The sequence below is a fragment of the Pelmatolapia mariae genome, linkage group LG16_19 (genome assembly GCF_036321145.2).
Source record: "Pelmatolapia mariae isolate MD_Pm_ZW linkage group LG16_19, Pm_UMD_F_2, whole genome shotgun sequence".
Taxonomy (NCBI): domain Eukaryota; kingdom Metazoa; phylum Chordata; class Actinopteri; order Cichliformes; family Cichlidae; genus Pelmatolapia; species Pelmatolapia mariae.
Window position 1 is genome coordinate 10,822,484 of NC_086241.1, and position 27,027 is coordinate 10,849,510.

Genomic DNA, 27,027 nt, shown 5'->3' on the forward strand with positions numbered 1-27,027 from the left:
CCACCAACACATGACCCTACACTGTGTTCACTGCATCATTCCATGTTCGGCACTGATCACCATATATATATATATATATATATATATATATATATATATATATATATACACATAATAATACGTCAGTTTTTTCTGCGGTATTACCCTCCTGCGAAATACATAAAATAGTTGTGTTATACTCAGTCTTTTCTTTTTAGATAGCAAAAGAAAAGAATCCAGTAAAATGTATTTTACTCTAACAACTTGGCCTCTGTATAAACTTTAACCCTGAAAAGAAGCGGTAAAAACTGACTCACTGCCTGAAATTTTCAACAACCTCAGGGTACATTTGAATACTGTTTACACAGTGTAAAACACCAACTTTGGACTAAGGGTATTATAGGTAAATACAGGTAAACTAGTTGCAACAAAATATTTCAGTAAATCAAAAGTAGAAATTAAACTTAGATGTTTTAAATAAAATTTAAAATTGTTTTTGTATTTGCAAAACAAAAAATAAATAAATTTAAAAAATGTTCACCTTTTTTTTTATTAAATGTGGAAAAACCAGATGAACACTCTGATCCATATGCTTATTGAGACAGTGTTATCTATATGATATGAGTGGTTGTAGTCAATATATGTAACAAATTTATATATATATATTTTTTGCAACATATGCAAACTAATAAGAAATGTATAAAACTATAAATCCACTGGTTAACTAGTTTTGACACTGCTGTAATAGATGGTGGACATCTGGTCTTGTATGCTGATGGTTTCCTGAATCTCCTCACAGAGATTCAGATCTTTTAAGATAAAAGCATAACAAGAAATAAACTGTTTATGAATATAGTTTTAGACACATTTGAAGAAACTAAATGTAATGTATGGTACTGATGTGTGGAAGGCCACAATTGTGACAATACTAAGAAACTGTGATAAAATTAGCATTAAAATGCAAACTAAGAAAAACACGAAATATTATTTTAAATTGCCTTTATTTGTGTTCCAAGTTAAATAATGCATCCTATATCTCGAGACTAGAAAGATTATGTACATGTTACACTGTCTATTGATTAACAATATAGTTCACATTTCTCTTGAATTACATATGCACATATATAAACAGTTTTTCCCCCTCTGTGCAGAAATACTCATGACTTAAATTAAAGCTGAACTTTTACCACATGTAAAATTCAAAACTCTGTTTCTTATTTTTGTTAATTTAAATCCATACATGAGGGGATTCATGATTGGTGGGATGAGGAGAAACTCCATTGCCATAAAATTCTGAACACTTTGTGGTATTTCTTTTGAGCCAAATCGCATGTATAACAAATCAAAAAGCAAAGACACAACAACAACCGTTAAAGAGAATACATGTGGTACACATGTCTGCATGAATTTGCCCATGTTTTCTTTGGATGACTGACATGTTTTGATCAGATGTACATAAGACCAGAAAACAAAACAGACATTGCCAAAGCAAAAGGTGTAACTAAAAGCAGGAATAACAATTTTAGCTACAGAGGCAGAGCAAGCTAGATTAGCAATTAACCAGTTTATACAGTAGATCTTTGGTATGTGTGAGCCACATAACCTCAACACTGCTGTTGTTATCGTGCTCATGAAGAGAAGATAAAAGGCAATAATCCAAGCAAAAAATATCAAGATACAAACTTTTTGTTTAGTCATCAAAGAGTGGTACACAAGAGGTTGACATATAGCCACGTATCTGTCATAGGCCATGAGAGCTAGAAGGGAGAAGTCAGCAGCAACTGAGGAGTGCACTACAAAACCCTGTAAAAAGCATCCTGCATAAGAGATGACATGAGTGGTGGATAGAAGATCGTAGAGAAACTTGGGATAAAATGCAGCTGTCCCATAGAGTCCATTGAAACATAGACTGCAGAGGAAGATGTACATGGGTTCATGAAGGCTTTTATCCACAATGACTGTCACAATTATTGTCACATTTACCAACCAAATCACACAGTAACACAGTAAAGTGAGAACAAAGAGAATGACCCTGTAGTTTGCAATATCACTTAAACCTGAGAGAGTAAAAACAGTAATTATTGAAACATTATCCATAATAAAATATTAGTTTACCTTACTACGGGTCATTTCAGACCTGCATAAGTAAATTAAATTTTTACAAATTAATGTTAGACGGGAAAAGAAGACTGTCTTGCACATAGCTTGCAGGGTATGGCACCAGGGTTAATATACTGTTTGTGCCAGGAACAGTTGCATATTTAGCATGATGTAAGTGCTGTTTTAACTCCTTGAGTGAAATAATGAATGAGTCTAGGGGACCCTAGGGTCTAAGGTCCTCAAACTCAGTGTCACAACCCTCCTGCTGAATGCTATTGAAGCTCTGACAGAGGTGGGAATTGAAGATCTCTTGGACCAGTGACTACAGCAGATATTTCCAGTGAAGTTAAGAAAAAAAGAACAACCTTAGGTTTCTTGTCAGCACTGTAGCCAGGATGACAAAAAAGTCATAGCTCAGTTGAGTCAAACATTCCTTTAATATTAATTAGCAATGACTTCATGGATTTCTTCAGAAATCTCTACCTTTAGAGAAAAAAATTACTGAAAGACTTATCATTATTATTATATTTCATAATATAATCATATTATATAATTATTATTTCAATGCTATTGATATTTATTTAGAGTATTTCTCTCCAGTTGATTTTTCTGAGTTAATGTCAATGATTACTTCCTCCAAATCATCAACTTGTCTTCCTACAAGACTACTCCAAGAAGTCCTACAAATTATTAATGCTTCAATCTTAAATATAATCAGCCTATCTTTATTAATCATTAGTTATTATTAATGTTATTATTTGTCTTTGACTTGTCTTACTCCCATCACCCCCAATCGGTCACAAGTACTTGCTCATAGGGGGTTACCTGAATGTTTGTGTTTAGTGTAGGGTTTTTACCTTACAATAAAGCACCTTGAGGGAACTGTTCTTTTGATTTGGCAGTATATACATAAAATTGAACTGAATTGAAAATTGAACTTACACTACATGTTTTAGTACACCAGGTCTGCCCACCATCTTCCTCCACCATCTGATATAATTCACCACTGAGTGGGTAATCAGTTGACAATTTAGCTCTTCTCTTCACCCAAATGTCCAAGACATTCAGCCACAGTTATAATAATATAATTGCAAAATCCATCATCAGCTTACAAGTTATGGTGTCCTGGTGCCACATGCACATAACAATGCCCCTATGCTTGAACATGATTTTTGTCATGGACAACATATGGCTAGGACAGATGTCCAACAAAAGAAAACCACTCTGGTTCAGACTGGGCAAGCCATTCCTGCCAGTCACATCCCTCCAGGTCACACAGTCATTGCCCACATGAGTGTTGACATCACCCAGCAGAACAATGGAGTACCCACATGGAAGTCACCACTACCAGTACTCTGGTACTTATGTTTGTGCATTGGCACAAACAAAAGTCAGGACCTGTTCCTTGCCTTGAATCTACAAGGAATTAACTGTCTTGTCCATCAAAGTAAAACCCCAATATGCAGGTAGCAAGCATGGGGGATACAAGTATACTACCCCCTGACTGCTGCCTCTCAACTTGGGCCACTCCAAAGTGGAACAGATTCTCCTGTCTCCAACCAACCAGTTCCAAGGTCCGAGCTGTGAGTTGAGGTAACTCCAAATATATCTAGTCAGTATCTCTCAACCTCAGTCACCAGCTTGTGCTTCTTCTCCACCAGAGAAGTAATGTTCCATGTACCACAAGCCAATTTTAAAAGCTCAGGATCAGAGTGCCAGGACATTCAGTCCCTGACTGCTGCCTGTTCCATAAAGCATAACCCACAATGGCAAAGCTAAGCTGGGCCCCATGGATGAAGGCCTGCTGCCAGATGCTCACCCTGGGCCGTTCTTCAGGATGGGACCAAAGCGGCCCTGTCCTGGGCAGGGTAGACTTGACCCTTTATCCAGCACCTGGTTGCCTTGGGAGACCCTACCATCCAGTCTAACTCCTGGGATCGCTGCAAGACACAAACCCCTCCAACACAATGAGTTGCCAAATCACAGATGGGGTTTCTGTTTTCTACCAGAAACTCCTGAAAGGGAATACTTAGCAATCAGTTATGCAAGTGAAGAATGATCTGAAATGGCTAACATGGATTAAAAAAGAAGGAAAGAAAGGCCTAAAATTGAGGTTTTGGAGTAACCTAGTCAAACTTAAATCTTGAGTTCTCTGGCATGTTCTTAAACATGCCATTCATGCTCAAAAAATCTCATTTGTGGCTGAATTAAGACAATTCTGCCAAGGCAAGTCGGCCCACATTCCTCCAGAGTAAAAGACTCATTGCCAGTTATTCAAAATGCTTGATTGCAGTTCTCACTGCCAAGGGTCCCACAGTTAGTTATTATGTATATATGGGCAATTACTTTTTCCACGTAGAGCCAAGAAGGTTTTGAAAGCTTTATTATCCATATTAAATTAAGGAAAAAAAATCATCATTTCAAAACTGCATTTTATGTTTACTCAGGTTTTCTTTATCTAATATAAAAAATCTGAAACATATAAATAAATACACATAAATAAATGCAAAAAAGAAACAAATACAGGAAGGTGGCAAACACTTTATGTTACAAATACTGTATGTTATCATTTCTGTTCCAAACACAGCTTATCCAGCTGAAAGTAAAGACTGGTACCATCAGTACCATCATTTGTAATAAAATGTTTTCAGAAATGTGTTTTGGGTGTCTTATGGGAAATGTAAATAGAAGACAAGATTCATTATACACTGAACAAAAATATAAATGCAACACTTTTGTTTTTGCTCCCATTTTTCATGAGCTGAACTCAAAGATCTGAAACATTTTCTACATGCACAAAAGACACATTACTCTCAAATATTGTTCACAAATCTGTCTAAATCTTTGTGAGCAATATTTGTAGTTTGCAAGGATAAGGTTCAGTTGATGCTATAAATAGTATAATGCTTGGTTTTAATACCCCCACAACGTATGCTTAGCTGCTTTATATTGATTTTATCTTGGTGTTTAATACTATCTAGCCTTTTTATTTTAATTCAAAAGCTAAAGCAAGTCTGTACACTCCTCGGATAAAGTGTGTCATTCTGTTTTAATAAAGTCAATTCACTGGGTTAAAAATCAATACACTCGGTTCCAGTTAGTTGCTTTCAACTGGTTGTGCCAGTTCATTAATCCTTTTCACAATTCATACAAATGACTGATCAACTAACTAGTCACAGACCTATATTGTTACATACTCTGATTATACTGCTATTTTAAACTTTCTTCACATGAAAGGGGATATAATCGTTTAGTATTTTGAAATACAGGGGTTTGTGGTATGGTGTGATGACAACCACTTAATTTTATATGTAAATAAAAAGACTATTTTCAAACTTAAGGTATGGAGAGGCCTAGTTCAGGGAGTTTTTTAACTTGACAGAGCTTCAGCAGCATCACAAGGGTGGCTGGGGTCATTAAGAATGAATGGATTGTGTTTCTCACCTCTGTTGCTGAGGTAAGGAACAAGTACTGATCTGTGGCATGTACAGTTGTAAGGGCCTGTTGTGGTGGCAACCCTGAACAGTGAACCCCAGGTGTGAAGTGAACCATCAAGCTCAAAAAGAGGCTGTGTAAGAAAAAACAACACTATTAATTTAGTAAATAAATTAGTGCCTGAGATTTTCAGTAATTACCCGATAATGCAATTCTGGACCTAAGGTATAACTTAAATAGGTGAAAGAAAACATCTCAGTCGACCAGAAAAAGAAGCTGGACTTCAGAGTAAGATGTAACTAAATAAAACTCATTTTTTATTAGAAAACAAACAAATATAAATAAATGAATGTACAGGAACAATGTACAGGAAATGTGTTTAGTTTATATGTTCAAACCAAAAGGAAGCTCTGATGCTTATATTTCAATTAATGAAGACAACCTAGAAATAATATGTATATGTTACAGTGTCTATTAATTAACAATATAGTTCACATTTCTCTTGAATTAAATATTTACAAATATAAACAGACACACTCATGACTTTAATATAAAAGCTGAACTTTTACCACATATAAAATTCAAAACTCTGTTTCTAATTTGTGTCAGTTTGAATCCATACATGAGGGGATTAATAATTGGTGGGATGAAGAGAATCTCCATTGCCATGAAATTCTCAAAACTTTGTGGTATTTCCTTTGAGCCAAATCGCATGTATAACATATCAAAAAGAAAAGACACAACAACGACTGCTAAAGAGAATAAATGTGGTACACATGTCTGCATGAATTTGTTCCAGTTTTCTTTGGATGACTGACATGTTTTGATCAGATGTACATAAGACCAGAAAACAAAAACGGCATGACCAAAATAAAATGTGTAATTAAAAGCGGGAATAATAATTGTAGCTACAGAAGCAGAGCAAGCTAGATTAGAAATTAACCAGTTTATACAGTAGATTCTTGGTATGTGTGAGCCACATAACCTCAACACTGCTGTTGTTATCGTACTCATTAATATCAGGTAAAAGGGAATAAGCCAAGCAAAAAATACGAAGATACAAACTCTTTGTGTAGTCATCAGAGAGTAGTACACAAGAGGTCGACATATAGCCACGTATCTGTCATAGGCCATGAGAGCTAGAAGAGAGAAGTCCGTACAAATTGAAGAGTGCACCATTAAACCCTGTAAAAGACATCCTGCATAAGAGATGACATGAGTGGTGGATAGAAGATCGTAGAGAAACTTGGGATAAAATGCAGCTGTCCCATAGAGTCCATTGAAACACAGATTGCAGAGGAAGATGTACATGGGTTCATGAAGACTTTTATCCACAATGACTGTCACAATTATCGTCAAATTTACCAGCCAAATCACACAGTAACACAGTAAAGTAAAAATAAAGATAGTAATCTTGTAGTTTGCTATACCACTTAAACCTGAAAGAGTAAAAACAGTAACCACTGACACATTATCCATAATAAAATTTTAGTTTACCTTTTTAAGGTGTCATTTCACACTTGCAACAAGAGAACATTACATTTGTAGAAGTTAGTGTCACAGTAAAAAGAAGACTGTCTGTCGACTGTCTCCCTCAAAGAGTATGTCACCAGAGGTTTATATACGCTTTGTGTTAATGGCATTACGTAGTTAGCTTGAAGTGGTGCTTCAAGCTAGTGGTGCTTTCATTTCTCTTTTTTTTAAATTTACTTTTGAAAATACAATTTCTGCACTTTTTTCACACATACAACAGAAATTGTTTTGCCATATATGTTTCATTTTATAATTTGAATGGATGGATGAGAATTTTTTTGAGGGGGCGTTTTTGTATCTTTTGCGGATTTGCACGTGCAACGACTAGCTTTCAGCGTTGGGTTACGCCGCCAAACCCCGTTAGTATGTACTGTGGTTACATTTCTTTACAGAAAACAAATGTACCCTAAACAGTAACAAGTTATCTTTAAGGTTCTTATGTTTGGCTCTCATAATTTCCAAAAGGAAGTCAGCCGGTACATCAGCCCCCTCATCAGTAACATCAAGTCGCTGTTGTCACGTCTGCTTTATTTATAGCTTAGAGCACATCTGAACAACAGAAATTGCCCCAAAGTGCTATCGAGACAGGCACATTTAGATGCCAGCTCTCCATAACATACAGTTTCAAAATACACGAAAAGCTGAAAGGTGTGTTTTGTGATTTAGTGATCACAGAGATTTAGTCATCATTAAAATTTGTTCAGAACTTGCATGTTGATGATAATTCATCTCAAAAAATCATGAAACACTCCTTTTCACTATATAAGCTGATTTATAGGTTAAAAGTATTGGTATCTCTATTGGTATTGCCAATGCCTTCCCTGTATTTACTTGGTATTGGATCAATACCAAAATTTGCAGTATAGAACACCACTGATCACCAGTTGGTGCAGAACACACCACCAAGAATCTAACCAGGACTCAAATATCACACCTGTTGTTGCATCCCTTCACTGGCTCCCAGTGAAATTCAGAATCCACTTTAAACCCTGTTAGTAACATATAAAACTCTACATGAACAGGCCCGTACTTATATAGATGAGCTTATAAGACCTTATCACTGCAGCAGGCCTCTCTGATCCACTAACCAGAGTCTACTAACTGTCCCACACTCTAATTTTAAACCCCAAGCTGACAGTGCATTTGCATCTTTGGCATCCAAAAAAAACCTGGAACAGCATTCCTTAGCTTATCAGGTCAGCTGAACAGATAGTTTGTTTTAAACAACTGCTGAGAACTAATCCTTTTCCTTTAGTTTGGAATGGAATTGTGTATTTGGGAATGTCTGACCGTATGGTTGATTATGTGTCTTTATATCTGTATGCTAAAACATGTATCTGTGGCTTTTATTCAATATGTGAAGCACTTTATAATTCTGTTTTGAAAATTGCTGTATAAATAAATTCACTATTATTAATAGTTACTTACTTAACCTTTGGTTTTACTATTGCATGTTTATATAGAATGAGTATCTAGTTAGATACCCAATTTCTAACATTTTATGGCCAAGTATAGTAAACTCAGTTTCATATCAATTTAGAATCACTAAAATATGGTGTGTGGCATTCATTGATAGATAGAGCTAGTTATAATCTTCATAGCACTGATAGTGTATGATATGCCTAAGAGAAACGTGGAATATAAAAAGAATTCGTCCTACCACAGAACCATGTGGAACTCTATAATTACCCTTAGAGTGTGAATAGGACTCCACATTTTCATGAACAAATTCCAGTCTGGTAGACAGATATGATTTAAAGCACTGCAGCCTAGTACTTGTAATACCTATGGTAATCTCAAATTGCTGTGATAAAATATTATGGTCAACATTATCAAACACTGCACTGACATCTAGAACAAGCACAGAGATGATTCCACTGTCAGAGGCCATAAGAACATAATTTTCAGGCTTCACTAATGCTGTTTTTTGTACTGTGATGTTCTGAAGCTTGATTAAAACTCTTCAAAAACCATTACTCTGCAGATGATCAGTTAGCTTTCATCATCATTTACTACTACTAAACTACTATTTCAACAATTTTTGCGATAAAAGAAAGGTTGAAGGTTATAATTAGCCATTACCTATAATTAGCTAAGACAGGTGGGTCAAGTGATGGCTTTTTAAGTAACGGTTTAACTACTGCTAACCTGTGGTAAGCAGCCTACTAACAGAGACAGATTGATCATATTTCAGATTGTTTCATATATAAAGAAAACAGTGTAGGTATGATAAACACAAGATTTGCCACAAAAAAGTCTTTCTGTTTAAAATATAATGGGGTCATAAATCATTTATGTTTGTAGAATCAAAGTCTTCCAAATGATCATCATTCATACTAGAACAACCTTAAAATATGTTTTCTAATTTCTGGTAATTTAAGGCCGTACACAAGAGGATTTAAAGCTGGAGGAATCACAACAAACACCAGTGATAAAATGACAGCTATAAATGGATTAATCACTTCAAGATTATTCCGGCTCAAGGCAACATCACAAAATCCAGCGATAGAATAAATCACAAATGAAATTGTGTGTGGCAGACAGCTCTCTAATACCTTACCTTTAAATTCTGCTGAGCTTTTCCAGCAAATAGCCACAATTCGTAAATAGGTGTAGAGGATATAAAAGAGGGGAAGGAAAATTGTGGTTACAGTCAAAAGCATACCTACAACGTTGTTGACAGCAGTGTTAACACAAGACAATTTGACTACATTCCAGTTAGCACAGAACACTTTGTGGATCTCATTACCACATAAAGGAAGTGTGGCAGACAAACAAAGACATGCTGCAAGAGAAAATGCAGGAAGAATCCAAGCCAGTGCTGTCAACTTCACAACAGTTTTAAGAGTCATCTTTGTGTGATAGTGTAAAGGAAGGCAAACAGCTATATATCTGTCATAAGCCATAATACTGAGAACAGTCAGTTCACAGGATGCATATGAGTAAATTACATAGATCTGAGTGAAACAAGCAGGACGTGAGATCAAATGAGTGTCAGACAGAAGGTCCATGAGAAATCTGGGGAAGAAACCTGAAGACCCATACAAAGCATTAACAGATAAACATGCAATGAAAATATACATGGGCTCATGTAATGTTATTTGTTGGGATATTACCACTATCATGAGAAGATTAGTAAAAATGGTAAAGATGAAGAGCAGAAGACAAAAAATAAAGGCCATAAAGCGGTAATGTCCGATGTTTGCAAACATGGTGAAGCGAAAGTAAAATGACAGAGTGCTGTTTTCCATTTCACTTCATAGAGTCAGTGACACGGAAATCATTTGTTAGTTTGGTATGGTCTGAGAAACAATGGTCTTAATGACAGCATCTGTGGAAAAGGAACATGGAAACAGCTATGTTATAAAATACGGTCAATATATTAATCATAACTGGTATCTACATACCTACCAGACTATGGTTCATTCACTACTTCAGTCACTACACTACTTTTAGCTTTGTTTTGCTCATAAAATAGGTTGTTGGTCACATTTGTAGACACCACACAACAACATTAAGTAATGGGAGGAGTTTTGTAATGTTGTTGACTCCATACATCATCGTTGACTCCATAAATCAATATCATCTGGAGATTTCTGACACAAAAACATAGCAACCCTGTTAATGCTGATGGTGCTGAGCTAAAAAAACAAAACAATTATAGTTATATGGCATTGTTCTCTTGAGTATGCTAAAGTTTAGCATACATTTCTGTAGAGAAAGTGTAATTTGAATCTTCTTGGATTCAACTATTGTGTTGAAGTCACTTCCTGAAATCTCTGTTGACAGCCAGAGAGGTGTTACTGTGAAGTCTAGGCCCTCACATAACTAAATGTGAAAAAGTCACAAAATCTGTTTTTGTTCACAAACTGTCACATAAATTGTGACCTTGTTCATGACAGTCAGCAGATTTGTAAGTTATGTATTTTAATAGGGAGTATATTTGTGCCTGAAACATGTATGTTGTCCAGACAAAATAAGGAAACATCAACGTGGCAACCAAGAAAACAGAACTTAAAAAATAACTGTTGCACTTTAACCTAAATTGTGATTATTTTCTAAACCTATGTACTGTACCAGTACCAGTCCAGCATAGTACAATACTGAAATTTTCACCACACTACTGCAAACTAACAAGTTTAGTCTACACTAATGCTACCAGTATTTTGTCTGAATAATACAAAATTAGTATACTTTAATTAATATAGCAAAACATTTCAAAAAATACAGCTCGGCAACTCATCATGTATAGATTCAATATCTGACTTAAAAAATGAATTATGACATTACATGTAAGATTTAAGTTTAGATAGAGTTTTGCTCTGGGTGCGAAGCTTGGCTTTGCGTAGCCGTGACCATCGTCGAAGTAGATATCATGGGGGTAGGGCTAACTTCAGCGGTGCTTTTCTTTAAGAGCCACCACCATTTCCAGTTGGATTAGGCTGAGTTTGGCCGTTAAGTGAATGTTCATTAGCTCCCACCACGGCTAGCCACCTCACTGGAAGCTAACAAGTCTCCGGGAGAGTTTTAGCGACCTCCAGATGATGTCCTGGTTGTTCATCCTGCTTCGTTTGGCTGTATGTGAAAGTATCACCTTTTCGTAGCTGATGTTTTTCCCACGCACTGTCGCCGAGAGACAAACGTACAGTTTCTATTTTCTTTGCTTTTGTGAACCTGAGACTGGATTGCTCACTCTGGCTGCTGTACCTTTGGTCAGCTTAATGGACTGGGACCCTGCAATCAGCTCCCGTTCACTACAGTTACATCTTCAGAGAGGAGACTGTATATGGTTTTGTATCCAAGAACATTTTGTTGGAAATAACAGGTAGAAATTGGGACTATTTCCTTGTGAACATTGTAAATTGTGTTATGTTTGTGATACAGTGTTAATCATTCTAGGGAGGAGGATTTCTTCATTTTATTTTATTATTTTCTTTGTGTTGTGATTTTTGGACCCCTTCTGTGGCTAGTGTAAACCAAGGGTTTTACAACAGTGGGGTCACTGTTGCCTGTTTCATTTTTTTGAACCCAGTCTCCTTTAATTTATTTTGTATTTTTGTTTCTTGCCATCCATGAGGGCCCATTGTAACTGATGGATGGTTAACTGATGGATGGATGGTTGTACTAGGTGGGTGACTAACCCAGATCCTATCACCCCTCAGTTGTTGAGGGCTACTTGTACACTCTTACACCCCTACATAGTGGGGGCTGATAGCCCCTACACATGCTTAGTTCATTTAGTTGTAACTAATTGTTGAGCTGTAACCTAAAAAAGTCTGACCTTTAATTATGTTCACTTCTCTTCTGTAGTGCTAGCTAGATGCTCAAATACCATGACCACAACTCAGTTTACATCTGAACCATAAAGATATCATAGGGATGGGAAGGAAAAATTGATGTGTTGAAAGTGTAAGCAGGCCATGGGATTTCATTATTTTGTTATTATAGCACAAGTATGTTTCACTGGATGCAACACCAGGCTGCAACAGCTTATTCTACAGTACAATGCATAAACTACAGTAAACTGCTAATTAGATTTAATTGTTGATTTAGTGAACGAGCTTAAATGTAACCAAGTATTGTATTTAAAAAATGCATTACGCTGGCTCTCTCTGGGTACTCAATCTGTATTCCACAGATGTAAGACATACATTCTAGGTTAACTAGTGAGTCTAAATTTGCTCTAGGTGTGAATTTGGATGTGTCTGTGTGTTTTCTGTATTTGAACAGAAAAGACTACAGCTCCCACCCAGACCCTGAGCTAGATAAGCAGAAAGAGTTGGATGGACGGACAAATTATGTGTGAAAATCTGTGACACGTATGACTCAAACTTGGGTCTCTGGTGTGAACAGTAAAATATCAATTTCACTCCATGAAACAACTTCCACAAGTTTTGCTTTTTAAAATTCAATTCACTTCTATTTATGCAGCGTCAAATCACAACAACAGTCGCCTCAAGGCGCTTTATATTGTAAGGTAGACCCTACAATGATACAATAGAGATAACCCCAACAATTATATGACCCCCTATGAGCAAGCGCTTTGGCAACAGTGGAAAGGAAAAATTCCCCTTTAACAGGAAGGAACCAGGCTCAGGGAGGGACGACCATCTACTGCAAGCAGTTGGGGTGAGGGGAGGAAAATACTGATTATGTGCACGTGGACGTGAATCCATAGGTATATGGCTGGACAGATCAAGAATTGTTTTCAGGAGCATGAGGAAATCGTTAAATTTACATCCAAAAAGACAAATCAACAGATGAAAAGGCCATGACTACTTCACAAACTGATGTGAGAGTGCATTGCACAATGGTAACACAGGCTCATTTTAAATGACCAAATAATGACTACCAAGTTCAAATAATATATTTTCCCTAGCACAGTCAAACCTTATATTTAAAGACTACTGATGGGTTATTAAATTCTTCATTTAAAATACATGATTAATTATTTAAAACAATTTGGTTTGGTTTGGGGAAAGTCAGGGTTCAAATACAATAGTTGTCACTTTTTTCAAAAACTCTGGATAACATATATCCCACTGACATGAAATAGAAAATACCTTAAAGAAAAGTTTAAGGTTTTAGTTGATGTTGTGGTATAGTGGCTAAAGGGCTTGTTTGTGTGGCTCTCCAGAGTGGTGTTGCTCTCTTAATTGCTCTCTAAGGGGAATGAAGTTAATGACCTGTTGACCTCTTATAACATAATTGCTGTTATTCTTTGGGAAGAGCAACACTAGAATCCTCTGAAGAGCTCATTAATAAAGTTAAACTCTTTTCCAACATTTGGTTTCAACAGGTAAAAGTTACTGTTTGTGTTTTGACAGCTATCCCATGAGGCCAACAGACCTTGACCACTGGATCATAATTAGCTGGCTCTAACCATTTTCCCTGAGGCCTGCTGTTTTCCAGCAAGGGACCCAATGGAGGTTGTGCTGGAAATTTGTAATTACGCCACTTGTATTTCATCATTGTGACTGTAAGTTCCTAAACTTTAATTTCACAAAGATGTTACATACACGCAAGCACACAGATCTTTTACACATTTATTATGTACTTTCATTTCACAGAAAAACAATAGCTTGTGGTCAGGAGACTTACTTTCAGAATAAAAATATTACTTGTTACTTGTTACATTATTTGACCTTAAATGAGTTATCTCATAATTACCAGTTAAAATATAAAACTTAGGTTAAATGCCCACACATTCAAGCTGTGTACACACTGTAAGCAATCACTTCCAGTACAGAGGGTTAAAGCTGAAAACCAGCTCAAAAAGCACTCCACTGAAAAATGAAAATGAAACAGGTGCAGATTGAAATGAATACTAAAAGTCTGACTTCTTATAACTGATTTCTGTTACCTGCTGAAAATAAAGCTCAGGCTGGACTGAGGTCAGCTTATATATATTTTTACATCATGCTGCTGTTGTGTTAGCATGTTGTCTTTGCAGATACTTAGTAAAGTGCAAATTGACCAAAATAACTACTGACTACACAAAATCAACCCATATGCGGCTCTTAGACCTATCTCTAGTGACCCCGAGGGACTTTGACAAAAAAAAAACTAGGAGAATGCGAATACTCTTGTTCTACTGGAACAAGAAGGCATAAGAGGGCAAGAGATGAGAACGGGCTGCTTGAAATGCTACTACGCAAGTAACCCCAGCGCAAAGGGTTACATGAAGAGGATGTAGAACCTATAAAATCTTCAATACCCAAAGGAGCACTACAGACAATCCCGACGCTGACCATCACCGAAACCAACCAGCTGATCTACAGCATGGCAGCAGTGTTCAGTCAGATGCTTAGCTACAAGATGAAAAGCCACAAGGAGCAGTACCCTCCATGGAAAAGCAGACTAGAGGCCAAGATCAAGGTGGCACAGAGGGAAGTTAGCCAATTATCAGAGTTGCACAAAGGTGTGATGAAAAAGGTGCCTAAGAAGTACAGCAAGCTGCCCATACCTGAGGCTTTGGAAACTGCAACGCAAAGACTCACAGCCTTGGCCAGTATACTATACAGTGGCTTGCAAAAGTATTCGGCCCCCTTGAACTTTTCCACATTTTGTCACATTACAGCCACAAACATGAATCAATTTTATTGGAATTCCACGTGAAAGACCAATACAAAGTGGTGTACACGTGAGAAGTGGAATGAAAATCATACATGATACCAAACATTTTTTACAAATAAATAACTAAAAAGTGGGGTGTGCGTAATTATTCAGCCCCCTTTGGTCTGAGTGCAGTCAGTTGCCCATAGACATTGCCTGATGAGTGCTAATGACTAAATAGAGTGCACCTGTGTGTAATCTAATGTCAGTACAAATACAGCTGCTCTGTGACAGCCTCAGAGGATGTCTAAGAGAATATTGGGAGCAACAACACCATGAAGTCCAAAGAACACACCAGACAGGTCAGGGATAAAGTTATTGAGAAATTTAAAGCAGGCTTAGGCTACAAAAAGATTTCACAAGCCTTGAACATCCCACGGAGCACTGTTCAAAACCATAAAAAGTTCTGTTTGCAGTTCACCACAAGCCATGTGGGGGACACAGCAAACATGTGGAAGAAGGTGCTCTGGTCAGATGAGACCAAAATGGAACTTTTTGGCCAAAATGCAAAACGCTATGTGTGGCGGAAAACTAACACTGCACATCACTCTGAACACACCATCCCCACTGTCAAATATGGTGGTGGCAGCATCATGCTCTGGACGTGCTTCTCTTCAACAGGGACAGGGAAGCTGGTCAGAGTTGATGGGAAGATGGATGGAGCCAAATACAGGGCAATCTTGGAAGAAAACCTCTTGGAGTCTGCAAAAGACTTGAGACTGGGGTGGAGGTTCACCTTCCAGCAGGACAATGACCCAAAACATAAAGCCAGGGCAACAATGGAATGGTTTAAAACAAAACATATCCATGTGTTAGAATGGCCCAGTCAAAGTCCAGATCTAAATCCAATCGAGAATCTGTGGCAAGATCTTAAAACTGCTGTTCACAAACGCTGTCCATCTAATCTGACTGAGCTGGAGCTGTTTTGCAAAGAAGAATGGGCAAGGATTTCAGTCTTTAGATGTGCAAAGCTGGTAGAGACATACCCTAAAAGACTGGCAGCTGTAATTGCAGCAAAAGGTGGTTCTACAAAGTATTGACTCAGGGGGCTGAATAATTATGCACACCCCACTTTTCAGTTATTTATTTGTAAAAAATTTTCGTTCCACTTCTCACGTGTACACCACTTTGTATTGGTCTTTCACGTGGAATTCCAATAAAATTGATTCATGTTTGTGGCTGTAATGTGACAAAATGTGGATCAGTTCAAGGGGGCCGAATACTTTTGCAAGCCACTGTATATGGAATAGCATATGGGAGAAAGACGCAACCTATAATGGCAATGCTCAGTGGATAGTGGATCTAAGAGCAGACCATGTCAACCTCCCTGAACAGGGTCCAGTAACCATCACAGTGGCAGACATCCAAGAAAGGGTTTCCAGCATAAAGAGTTGGACAGCTCCAGGCCCCAACATGATTCGCGCCTACTGGCTGAAGAAGCTCACTAAACTCCATGAGCGTTTGGCAGCACAAATGAACCAGCTGCTAATCGACGAGTGAGACCCAACATGGCTAACTGAAGACAGTTGTGATCAGGACTGGGAGCAATCCCATCCAAATACCGGCCAATAACCTGCCTCACTACCATATGGAAGCTTCTGTCATAGCGGCTAAGATGACGAGGCACATGGCTCAATACATGAGTGAAGCACAGAAAGGAATAGGCAGGAATATCAGAGCAGCAAAACACCAGCTGCTGGTAGAAAGAGCAGTCACCCGATCTGCAAGACCAGACTGACCACCCTGTGCACCGTCTGGTTTGACTACAATAAGGCCCAATAGTCAATGCCTTACACCTGGATCCTGGAATGCCTAGAACTATACAAGATCAACAGGACCCTAAGAGTTTTCATCAGGAACTTAATGGGGATGTGACAAATAACACTGGAGGCCAACTTCAAGCCAATTGCACAAGTCGCGATCAAGTGTGGGATCTACCAAGGAGATGGCCTGTCCCCACTGCTGCAATGCATAGGGCTGAACCTCCTCAGTGAGATCATGGACAACATGGAACACTTTTCTAACAACAATGCGACAACTTTGTTTATAAAATTTCTTTGGTTTCCTTGTGCAATAATTCATTCCTTAATGAACAGTAATCAAAATGGCACTTTTGTTTCTAAAAGAGAGACTTTTTTTCTCAATAAATGTTCATTTTCTTTCTTAGAGAGAATCATTAAGTTGGTCCCTGCAAAAAATATTGTGGACTAAAAACAGGATGAGATTGTTTTTTCTTTGATCATGCTAGAAAAGATAGATAGATTTCGAAATACAGAATTCCTAAAATATATTAAATTCAAGCCTTTGAACTGTCAGCTAGTGACACAGCAGCAATATAGAAGGAGGAGTCTTCTCCAACATCCTGCCTTAAATTTTGCAGCTTTCTAAAACAAGTGCACTTACAGTAAAGGTGCCAATATAATAGTTAATTATGTTTTTACACATCTAGATAGCAAAATGAATACTTCTAGTATAGTTGTCTTTTCTCTGACTGGCTTCAGTGCAACTGTGAACTACAGAGTCACACTTTTCTCTCTCACTTTGCTGTGTTATTTTCTCATTTTGATGGTAAACATATCTCTTATTTTAACTATAATATCAGATCAAAACCTACATGAACCCATGTATATATTTTTGTGTTCTTTGTGTATTAATGGACTTTATGGGACTGCTGGGTTTTTTCCCAAATTTGCCTTTGATCTGTTGTCTGACACACATCTGATCTCATATGTTGGATGCCTTTTGCAAGTGTTTGTTATATATTCAAATGCAAAGGTTGACTATTCTACTTTAGTTCTAATGGCTTATGACAGATATGTGGCTATATGTAGACCACTGGAGTATCACTCTGTAATGTCTGTACGAAGGACTGCAGTGTTAGTCACTCTGTCCTGGCTTGTTCCTCTCTGCTTTGAGACTCTTGTTATAAGCTTAACGTCAACACTTAAATTATGTGGCTCCAACATAAACAAGCTTTACTGTGAGAACTGGTCAATTGTCAAACTTGCTTGTGGTTCAACAAAAGTGAATGACATTGTCGGGCTGATTCTCATCACCTTTTATTGTTGCCATGCTGTCTGCATTGCATGTTCATATGTGCAGCTTGTAAATGCAGCTTTAAAATCTAGAGCAGGCAGGAAAAAGTTCACACAGACTTGTGTGCCACATTTATTTTGTCTGCTTAATGTCACGATTGCTTTGCTTTTTGATCTCATGTACTCGAGGTATGGATCAGCATCTCTGCCACAGCATTTAAAGAACTTCATGGCCATTGAATTCCTCATCATCCCACCTATTTTAAATCCAGTTTGTTACGGTTTGGTCCTGACTAAAATTCGAAGGCGAATTATATTTTTGTGTAGGCTAGCATATCAAAGATTTGGTGTAAAAAGCCAATAGCATTAAAAGATTGACACTGATATTCAGATAAAAAAGGAAAGTATGATACATGTTACTAGTATGATAACATTTAATGATGGATGAATGATTGATTTGATTAATGGCCACATAATGTCTCATGTTTCCATTTCATTATAATTTGAGTTCTAAAGGTTCAGTATGGAGTTATGTGATGTAAAATTATCAGATGTAAATTTATGTAAAGCCATGTCTTAGTTTTAGCTATGATTTGAGCATTGTGATGAGAGACAGATGCTTAATTTCTTGGATTCTGATGAATTCTTAAGCACTACTTTATTATGTATGTGTCAATGTAAAGTACAATATGCACATAATTATTCTTATTCTTATTTAAATGTAAAGCAATTATTCTCAACTTTTCTCATTTAATATAATTCCTGCAGAGTTAGAACACATACAGACATTCTGTTTAGACATGAAAGATGTGACAAGTTGATTCCGTTTGATATCGGGGGGGGGGGGGGGGATAACCTGCCTAAATGTGGATGTGTCATCTATTCATGAATTCATTTATTAAATGCTGGACATTAGCTCACATGTGCATCAGCAAAAGATTTGTTCAAAAGATATCTGTCTGTGTTTTGGACTGACTTTAAAGAATCAAGCACAACAACACCATCCAATACACAATCAACACAAGGCTCCAGCCTGTCTCTCTCAACCACCCAGGTTAGGAGGGAACTGAGGAGGATTAATGGCAAGAAGGCAGCGGGTCCAGATGGCATCAGCTCGAGGGTCGTCAGGTCCTGCGCGGACCAACTGTTTGGTGTGATGGAGCACCTCTTCAACCTGAGCCTGAGGCTGGGAAGAGTCCCACAGCTCTGGAAAACCTCCTGTGTTGTACCAGTGCCAAAGACTTCACGCCCCAAGGACCTCAACAGCTACAGGCCGGTGGCTCTGACATCCCACCTGATGAAGACCCTGGAGCGGCTGGTCCTGGCTCAGCTTCGGCGCCTTGTGAGCTCATCACTGGACCCACTTCAGTTTGCCTACCAGCCTGGCATTGGAGCGGATGATGCCGTCATTTACCTCCTACATCTGTCTGTGAAGGTTCTCAGTCATCCAGGTCATCGTAGTCTAAGGAGCTTGGAAAGAAAAGCGTCTGGACTTCTTAAAGTTGCACCTCCTCTTTGACTCCCATCACCCTCTGGAACACAAACTTGGAGTAATCAGGACCCTACACCACCGGGCAGAACATGTTCCCTCTAAGCCTGAAGGGAAAAAGAAGGAACACACACATGTAAAGGAAGGACTCAAAACATGCGGTTATCCCAACTGGGCGTTCATGAAGTCAGCAAAGATGCACAGAAAAGAAGATCAGACACCAGCGAGGGAGGATAAGAAAGACAGACGCAACAACGTTGTCATCCCCTTTGTAGCTGGTGTATCAGAGAAACTCAGGAGAGTTTTCTCCAAGCACGACATCCCAGTGTACTTCAGACCCAGCAACACACTCAGACAGAAACTGGTTCACCCGAAAGACAAAACTCCAAAACACAGACTTAACAACGTGGTGTATGCTGTACAGTGCAGCGAGGAATGCCCAGACCTCTACATTGGAGAGACCAAACAGCCACTTCACAAGCGCATGGCACAACATAGAAGAGCCACCTCCACAGGACAAGACTCAGCAGTCCATCTGCATCTTAAGGATAAAGGTCACTCTTTCGAGGATGCCAATGTTCACATTTTGGACAGAGAGGACAGATGGTTTGAAAGAGGAGTGAAAGAGGCCATCTATGTCCACTGTGAGCGACCATCTTTGAACAGAGGCGGTGGTTTACGACACCAATTGTCTGCCATCTATAATCCAGTTTTGAGATCCCTTCCCAGACGCCTTAACGCCCACTCACATTCTGGGCCATCTGACCTCAGGAATTCACATGATAGGGTGGGGCCAGGTTTAACAATGAGCTCACCCGAAACCCTGGCTGATTAGGTCCCACACCCGCTTTCACACCTTGGCTCATGTGATTAGAGGATCACCAGGGGGTCCTTTGTCCCTCTTTGGGGGGATACTCCCACTGGGTTTAAATCTGGGACTCTCGGCCATTTGACCTTAGAACTGAAGAAGCTTCTCGGATGAGAGGTGAAACGTCTTCAAGCAACTTTAAGAAGTCCAGACGCTTTTCTTTCCAAGCTCCTTAGACTACCTCCTACATCACTCCCTCGCTCACCTGGAGACCGCTGGGAGCACTGTGAGAATCATGTTCTTTGATTTCTCCAGTGCCTTCAACACTATTCTTCCCTCGGTTCTGAAGGACAAGCTGGAGAACTCTGGAGTGGGCCATCACCTCACTACCTGGATTTTGGACTACCTCACTGACCGACCACAGTATGTGAGGACTCAGGGCTGTGTGTCGGACAGGGTCGTCTGCAGTACGGGGGCCCCACAGGGAACGGTTCTGGCTCCGTTCCTCTTCACCATCTACACTGCAGACTTCTCCCACAACTCCACCCAGTGCTTCCTGCAGAAGTTCTCTGATGACTCTGCTATAGTCGGCCTCATCACTGATGGGGACGACAAGGAGTACAGAGGACTGACTCAGGACTTTGTGGACTGGTGCCAGCTGAACTACCTCCAGATCAATGCCAGTAAAACCAAGGAGCTGGTGGTAGACTTCCGCAGGCACAAACATCCTCCACTGCAACCACTGAACATCCAAGGTATGGACATTGAGACTGTGGACAGCTACAGGTACCTTGGTGTTCATCTGAACAACAAACTGGACTGGACTCATAACTCAGACGCCCTCTACAGGAAAGGGCAGAGCAGGCTGTACCTGCTGCGGAGACTCAGGTCGTTTGGAGTGGAGGGCCCACTCCTGAAGACCTTCTATGACTCTGTGGTGGCCTCAGCCATCTTTTATGGTGTGGTCTGCTGGGGCAGCAGCATCTCTGCTGGGGACAGGAAGAGACTGAACAGGCTGATCCGAAGGGCCAGCTCTGTTCTAGGATGCCCTCTGGACCCAGTGGAGGTTGTGAGTGACAGGAGAATGGTGGCTAAGCTGTCATCCCTGCTGGACAACATCTCCCACCCCATGCATGAGACTGTGACAGCACTGAGCAGCTCCTTCAGTGGGAGACTGCGGCACCCACGGTGTGGGACGGAGAGATTTCGCAGGTCTTTCCTCCCCACTGCTGTCAGACTCCACAACAAAGACTTTAACTGATCATACACACACATCCACAAATGTGCAATAACACAAATGTGCAATAATCTTTCTGGCACCGTTGTATTTTTCACTCTGTTGTATATAGCATTTGTATTCTATTTTTATCCTATTGTATATTTTATTCTATTTTATTCTACTATATATAGTATTCTATTTTTATTCTATTCTGTACAGTTGTGTACTGTATTTATTCTTATTTTATTTTATTCTAATTGTCCTTCATAACTTTTGCACTGTCCACTTCCTGCTGTGACAAAACAAATTTCCCACGTGTGGGACTAATAAAGGTCATCTTATCTTATCTTATCTTATCTCAGCTACCGTACTTTCTCAGCTACAGTCACACTGTAGAAAACAGTGGCTGGAGACAGTGACACAACCGAAACAATGTACAAATAGTTTGTCATGTCTCCACTTTTTAAGTGGTCGGCTTGAACAGTCGTAACAATAGGGACCAGGTCTGAAACCAATCCCAGTCAGTTTCTGTCTTTAAAGCACTTTGATGAAAAAAGCACTTTAGCAGTGATTAAATGAGGATTAAACAGCAAAAACAGAGAGTCTGCTATCGATTTCACATTTAAAATGTCAAGCTGGCACTTGTGATAAAGATATAATAGGTTGCCTTTCTTGAAAATCCGTTGCTAACTGCATCAGATATGTAGTGCTATAGGGCCGGACTCACACATCACACAACTCTTTTGGACACAACTGGATCAAATCTAAACAAGGACCATTTATAATTTGTAGATTTATAACCAAACAGATGCAAATAGTTTATTTTTAGCTTTCTACTGATAACAGCAAGAATCTGTCACTGAAAGGGCATGAGTAATGTAGTCACAAAAAAATGCAGATTACAGTACTTTTGCTTTTTCTCAGTCTCTCTGAATCTCAGGTGGAGGTTTGCAGGAGAAAAATTGCTGAGTAACAATTAAGCTCCCTCGTGCTCCTGAAAAGGGCTCATGTGCTCCTTCTGCTAATGTTGCTTTTCTCTCTGCCTTGAAGTCACCTTGGTAGTTATCTGAAGACTTCCTTACATGTTCAGTACCTCAAGAATCTCCTGGATTCATGGAACATTCCTAACATTGCAACCTCCCCACTGCTGCCTTCATGTAAAAGTTAGATGCAGCTTCTGGGTCTGAATGGTTAAGTGCTTTAAATCTGCATTATTTTTAATAATGGCCACCAGGAGGTGATACCTGTGGTTGCAAAAAGACATCTACATGCATGTGGGAAAAAAGCTCCTCAGACTTGACTCTAAACACTTCCCTGCTTAGTTTAGGGTCTTAGTCATTCATTTTTGGGTCATGTTGAATAAAAATTAAATAAACTTTGTATAACCCCTCTTTCAGAAAGAAGGGATATTTGGGCTATTCTCAGTCAGAGTCAGGCCTGTTCCTATTTTATCACATCTGGTTTTAAAACCAAGGTAGTGATTGGACTGGTGTTAATCCCAAAAATGTTAATCCCAAGGCTTTAAAATGGGACTTTAGCGGCTGACGAATGGTAAGCTGCATCCATCTTTTATTCTGCTTGTTGAAAAAACAGATTATCACTTAGCAAAATAAAAGAACACTGGTATTTTTAAATTTTAATTTGGTCATTATCAGTAATTTGCTTCATAACTAAAAAATTTTTCGTGTAGCCATTTTGTCACATCTCATTAGTGCTTTCTAAGTAAATTGCAGCCAGTTTTAGTACAGTGGGAGTGAACGCTGGTCTTTAGGTAGGCCCTAGTGTGGCTGTAGCTGGTGAAATGAAACTGTACTCCTAAGGTTGTCTATTTAATGTTTTTTTCTCTATGCTGGCCTCAACGTTTCTCTCATATAATACACAAAACCTATTTAGAAGATTAATTTGTTATATTGTATTCAGTGGTAACGACCAGGTTATGTATTTGAGCCCATTATTCTTTAACAATGGGACTGTATGTGCGGTCTGAGTCCATTCTGTGCAACTAACATGGTGGTAAGTAGACAAGTAGAGGCTGCCCACCTAGTCAGAAGTTGTTTTTTGTGTTGATTTTGCATTAACTCAATAAAATCTAAATATCTAAATTTTTGTTGCACTTTAGTTTCTTTATCAGGGAAACCTCACCTGTCCTTTTTTGATTTTTGGCCCAGTTTATTCTGTACTAGAGAAAGGTTACATGAGACTGGGATGCATTTTTTTTCAGTCCTTCATTAAGGAGATATTTCTCCATTAAATACTATTACCTCTCTCTTGCTTCCTCAAAGGAAAACACTGTAAGGTTTTGTAATTAGTCATCCACAAACATTTGTCTATTTCAGTGTTACTGCCTGTTTACAAGCAGAGATTATTTTAATTTATGAAATAAACTCTAGTAAACATTATTTTTTACTGTTATTTTCAGTAAAGATGATTCTTTTACATACTGGCCTGAGGTTTATTTCAATAAAAATAAATTTACAAATAAGAAAATATTTTTCTTTGTTCCTTGGTGGTAAATATTACTGGACTTGTAGCAGAGAGTTTGGCCCACAGCTACATCAGCCTGGAGACTCCTGCTCCCTGAGCATCACACACACTTCATGTCCTATGGATAAAAGAGTGCCCTGGACTAATGACCCTGAGGCCATTAGTCCAGTAATCATCATGTTTACTTGATAATCTTTTATTATATTATTATCTTCTGTTAGTAATAGCATGCTAATCATGTGTCCAGGGAGTTATCTCAAAAGAAAGGTCCCCAGAGAAGTAAGTTTTTTTTCTTTCAACAAAAACACACAACTCAGTCATGCATGATGTTTGCTTTACTTTTATTATATACTTGCTATTATCTTCATTTTAACAGTACAGTCATTTGAGATAATTTCACTGAAAAAAAGAATATTGTAGCCATAAATATACATTGATTAGTGTGAAACTGCATCTTCCAACACATTCATAGATTCTCATAAGCTCTGAATTGATACATTAAAAATATATAGGAGTGAGAGCTGTTTTGCGAAAGCCACAAACCGGCCAGATGGAGTTCGCCATTTTGCAAAATCAAATTTTATGTATGCGGCCAAAAACCGGCCACATATGTAGTAGACTAAAGATGGAGCAGATGTCATAGGTTCCTGAGGTGATTTTATTTCATGCTTGCACCTTCAGACTTAAGATGTGGAGGATCATACCTATGTTTGAGAAGGGTTCCCCTTCACCAAAGAAGCAAAAACATGCAGGAAAGATCCCACACTACAGTCATCTTATTAAAATGTCTCCCTCGTCTACTTCACCTCAGCTGTCATCTCTTGAATAGAATTAGGGCTCTGACACACAAAAATGTGAATAAATGTGCTAATTTATTCCTGACATTGTCATTATTATTGATTCTCAGCCGATTAAACATGCAACCCTTCAGAATTCTGGCAACAAGCCAGATAAACAACAATAACTGGGCTTTTTTTGAGTAGGAAAAAGGTGTCCCACAGGGTTCCATTTTGGGATCTGCTTTATTTTCTGTTTTATACATGATTTGGGTAAAAGCTTTCCAGAAAAAATAAATCTTTATGCTTATGACACTGTCATATACACATTTGCACCCTCTGTAGAACAGGCAGTGGATGCATTTCACTCATTATATCCCGTTTTGCTGCATTTAAAATTTGTTTTCTCAAAAGCTCACCCATAGTTGTTTGATGATGTTAGCGCTGGTACAGATGTTGGCAAAACCATTGAAATGGTACATGCCTACAAATATTTGGGTATATAGTTAGATGACAAGTTTATCTCTAATGTACACATTGCTAGTCTTATTACGAAGATTAAAGGGAAAATTGTTTTTTACTTTAGAAATAAATCCTGCTTTACTTTTTACATTTTTGGCTTTAATTGATTATGGTCACACACTGTATGTTTCCTCGTCAGTTCTCAGGAGTCTTCATGTAGTCTACAGTGCATCACTATGTTTTATCATAATGTCTCTGACTTACCACTGCGTTCTTTATAATTTGGTGGGTTAGCCTTCACTGACCATTCGAAGAAAACAGCACTGGTATATTTCTCTTTATAAAGCTGTTTTAAGTAATCTTACAGTTTCCCTGTCCCAGTACCAAAAGTTACCAGCTATACTCTTCGAAAGGGTTTCTTCTTGATGTACCTAGAGTTCTGACAGATATGTCAGACATTCTATGCACCTTTACTTTCATTATTATGCTTTAAAAAAATGTAAAAGCGTAATAAGGAATAAAGTGAAGGAGACTTATTGATGTTTCCTTTGAGAAGCCACTCTGTGTTTTAATGTTTTATATCTGCAGTCCCAACCCCCGGGCCATGGACCGGTACCGATCCGTGCTGCGAGAGTTGAGGCTCCACTGTGAAATTCATCGTTTTCAGGGTTTTTAAATCTGTTTTTAGTGTTATTTTTTAAAATTGTTTTTATCATTAACTCTGGGTCTCTGGGTCTTTTCCCATGTGTTATAAATAAATCTTCTTTTTTTGGTACCTCTACTGGTTTTATTTTGTTGTATTTATCTGCGACACCTTAAAGGTCCATGAAAATATTGTCGGGCATAAACCGGTCTGTGATGCAAAAAAGGTTGGGGACCGCTGTTTTATATTATTGTTTTTTGTTTTGGTTTGGTTTTTTTTTTTTAAACTGTGTTTGTTGTGGTTTTGTACTTATACTTGTAGTATTTTTTAGATGTTTTGTATGGCTGCTAACTTGACCAGGTCTGGCTTACAAAAGAGAAGTTGGGCAATAAAGTCTTTCTCATGATCAGTATTATTCCAAGTTATTCTAAGTGTTTCAAGTGGACCTGGGGTGAGTTTAGTGCAGGCTTTTAGATAACAAAATTTGCTAGCACCACAGTGCTTTTCATTTAAACCAGGAGTCATTTTACATTATTGACCACATACAGCATAATTCCATCTTAAGTGAGCAGAATCAGTGCTTATTTCTCAATAACCTATAAAAAACACAAAATTGTTTCCCTTTAATAAAGCTATAAAACATAAATTAAACATTTACACAAACTACACTAGGACTTCCTCTTAACACATTTAAGCAGCTTGTCTGCTCCCTTTTTCATAAGGGAGATAGGAAAAGGTGTCCTGCCCACAGTGGGTAGGTCCACATATTTGATTTAGCAGATTTTTACACTGGATGTCTTTCCTGATGCAAACTCCAAGAGATTTGTCTCCTGCTGGGGTCAAACTGATTAGGCAGATGTGTAAACCACTATACAACAGAGCCACTAAACAAAGGGCCCAAATCATTTTGCATGTTATTGCATTTTTTAAATTTACAATTTAGACTGGA

General features: G+C 38.4%; 4 protein-coding genes across 4 annotated transcripts; 1 reads left to right on the forward strand and 3 right to left on the reverse strand.

Annotated features, from left to right (window-relative positions):
• Window positions 1–1,143: 1,143 nt before the first annotated feature.
• Window positions 1,144–2,076, reverse strand: LOC134644039 (olfactory receptor 8H1-like). Its single transcript, XM_063496687.1, has one exon. The coding sequence runs from the start codon at window positions 2,074–2,076 to the stop codon at window positions 1,144–1,146; it is 933 nt and encodes a 310-aa protein (XP_063352757.1).
• Window positions 2,077–3,894: 1,818 nt separating this feature from the next.
• On the reverse strand, window positions 3,895–6,993 carry LOC134644040 (olfactory receptor 6C4-like). Its single transcript, XM_063496688.2, has 2 exons — window positions 6,084–6,993; window positions 3,895–4,019 (listed from the first exon to the last, which is right to left on the reverse strand). The coding sequence occupies exons 1-2, from the start codon at window positions 6,991–6,993 to the stop codon at window positions 3,895–3,897; spliced, it is 1,035 nt and encodes a 344-aa protein (XP_063352758.2).
• Window positions 6,994–9,383: 2,390 nt separating this feature from the next.
• LOC134645950 (olfactory receptor 6N2-like) lies at window positions 9,384–10,298 on the reverse strand. The gene has a single exon (XM_063499595.1). It carries the CDS (start codon window positions 10,296–10,298, stop codon window positions 9,384–9,386), a length of 915 nt encoding a protein of 304 aa, XP_063355665.1.
• A 7,321-nt stretch (window positions 10,299–17,619) lies between these two features.
• LOC134644041 (olfactory receptor 6N1-like) lies at window positions 17,620–21,053 on the forward strand (the record flags this gene model as incomplete). The annotated part of the gene is made up of 2 exons (XM_063496690.2): window positions 17,620–18,512; window positions 21,041–21,053. Coding segments are annotated over exons 1-2 (906 nt in total), but the record flags the coding sequence as incomplete, so codon positions are not given.
• Window positions 21,054–27,027: the final 5,974 nt, after the last annotated feature.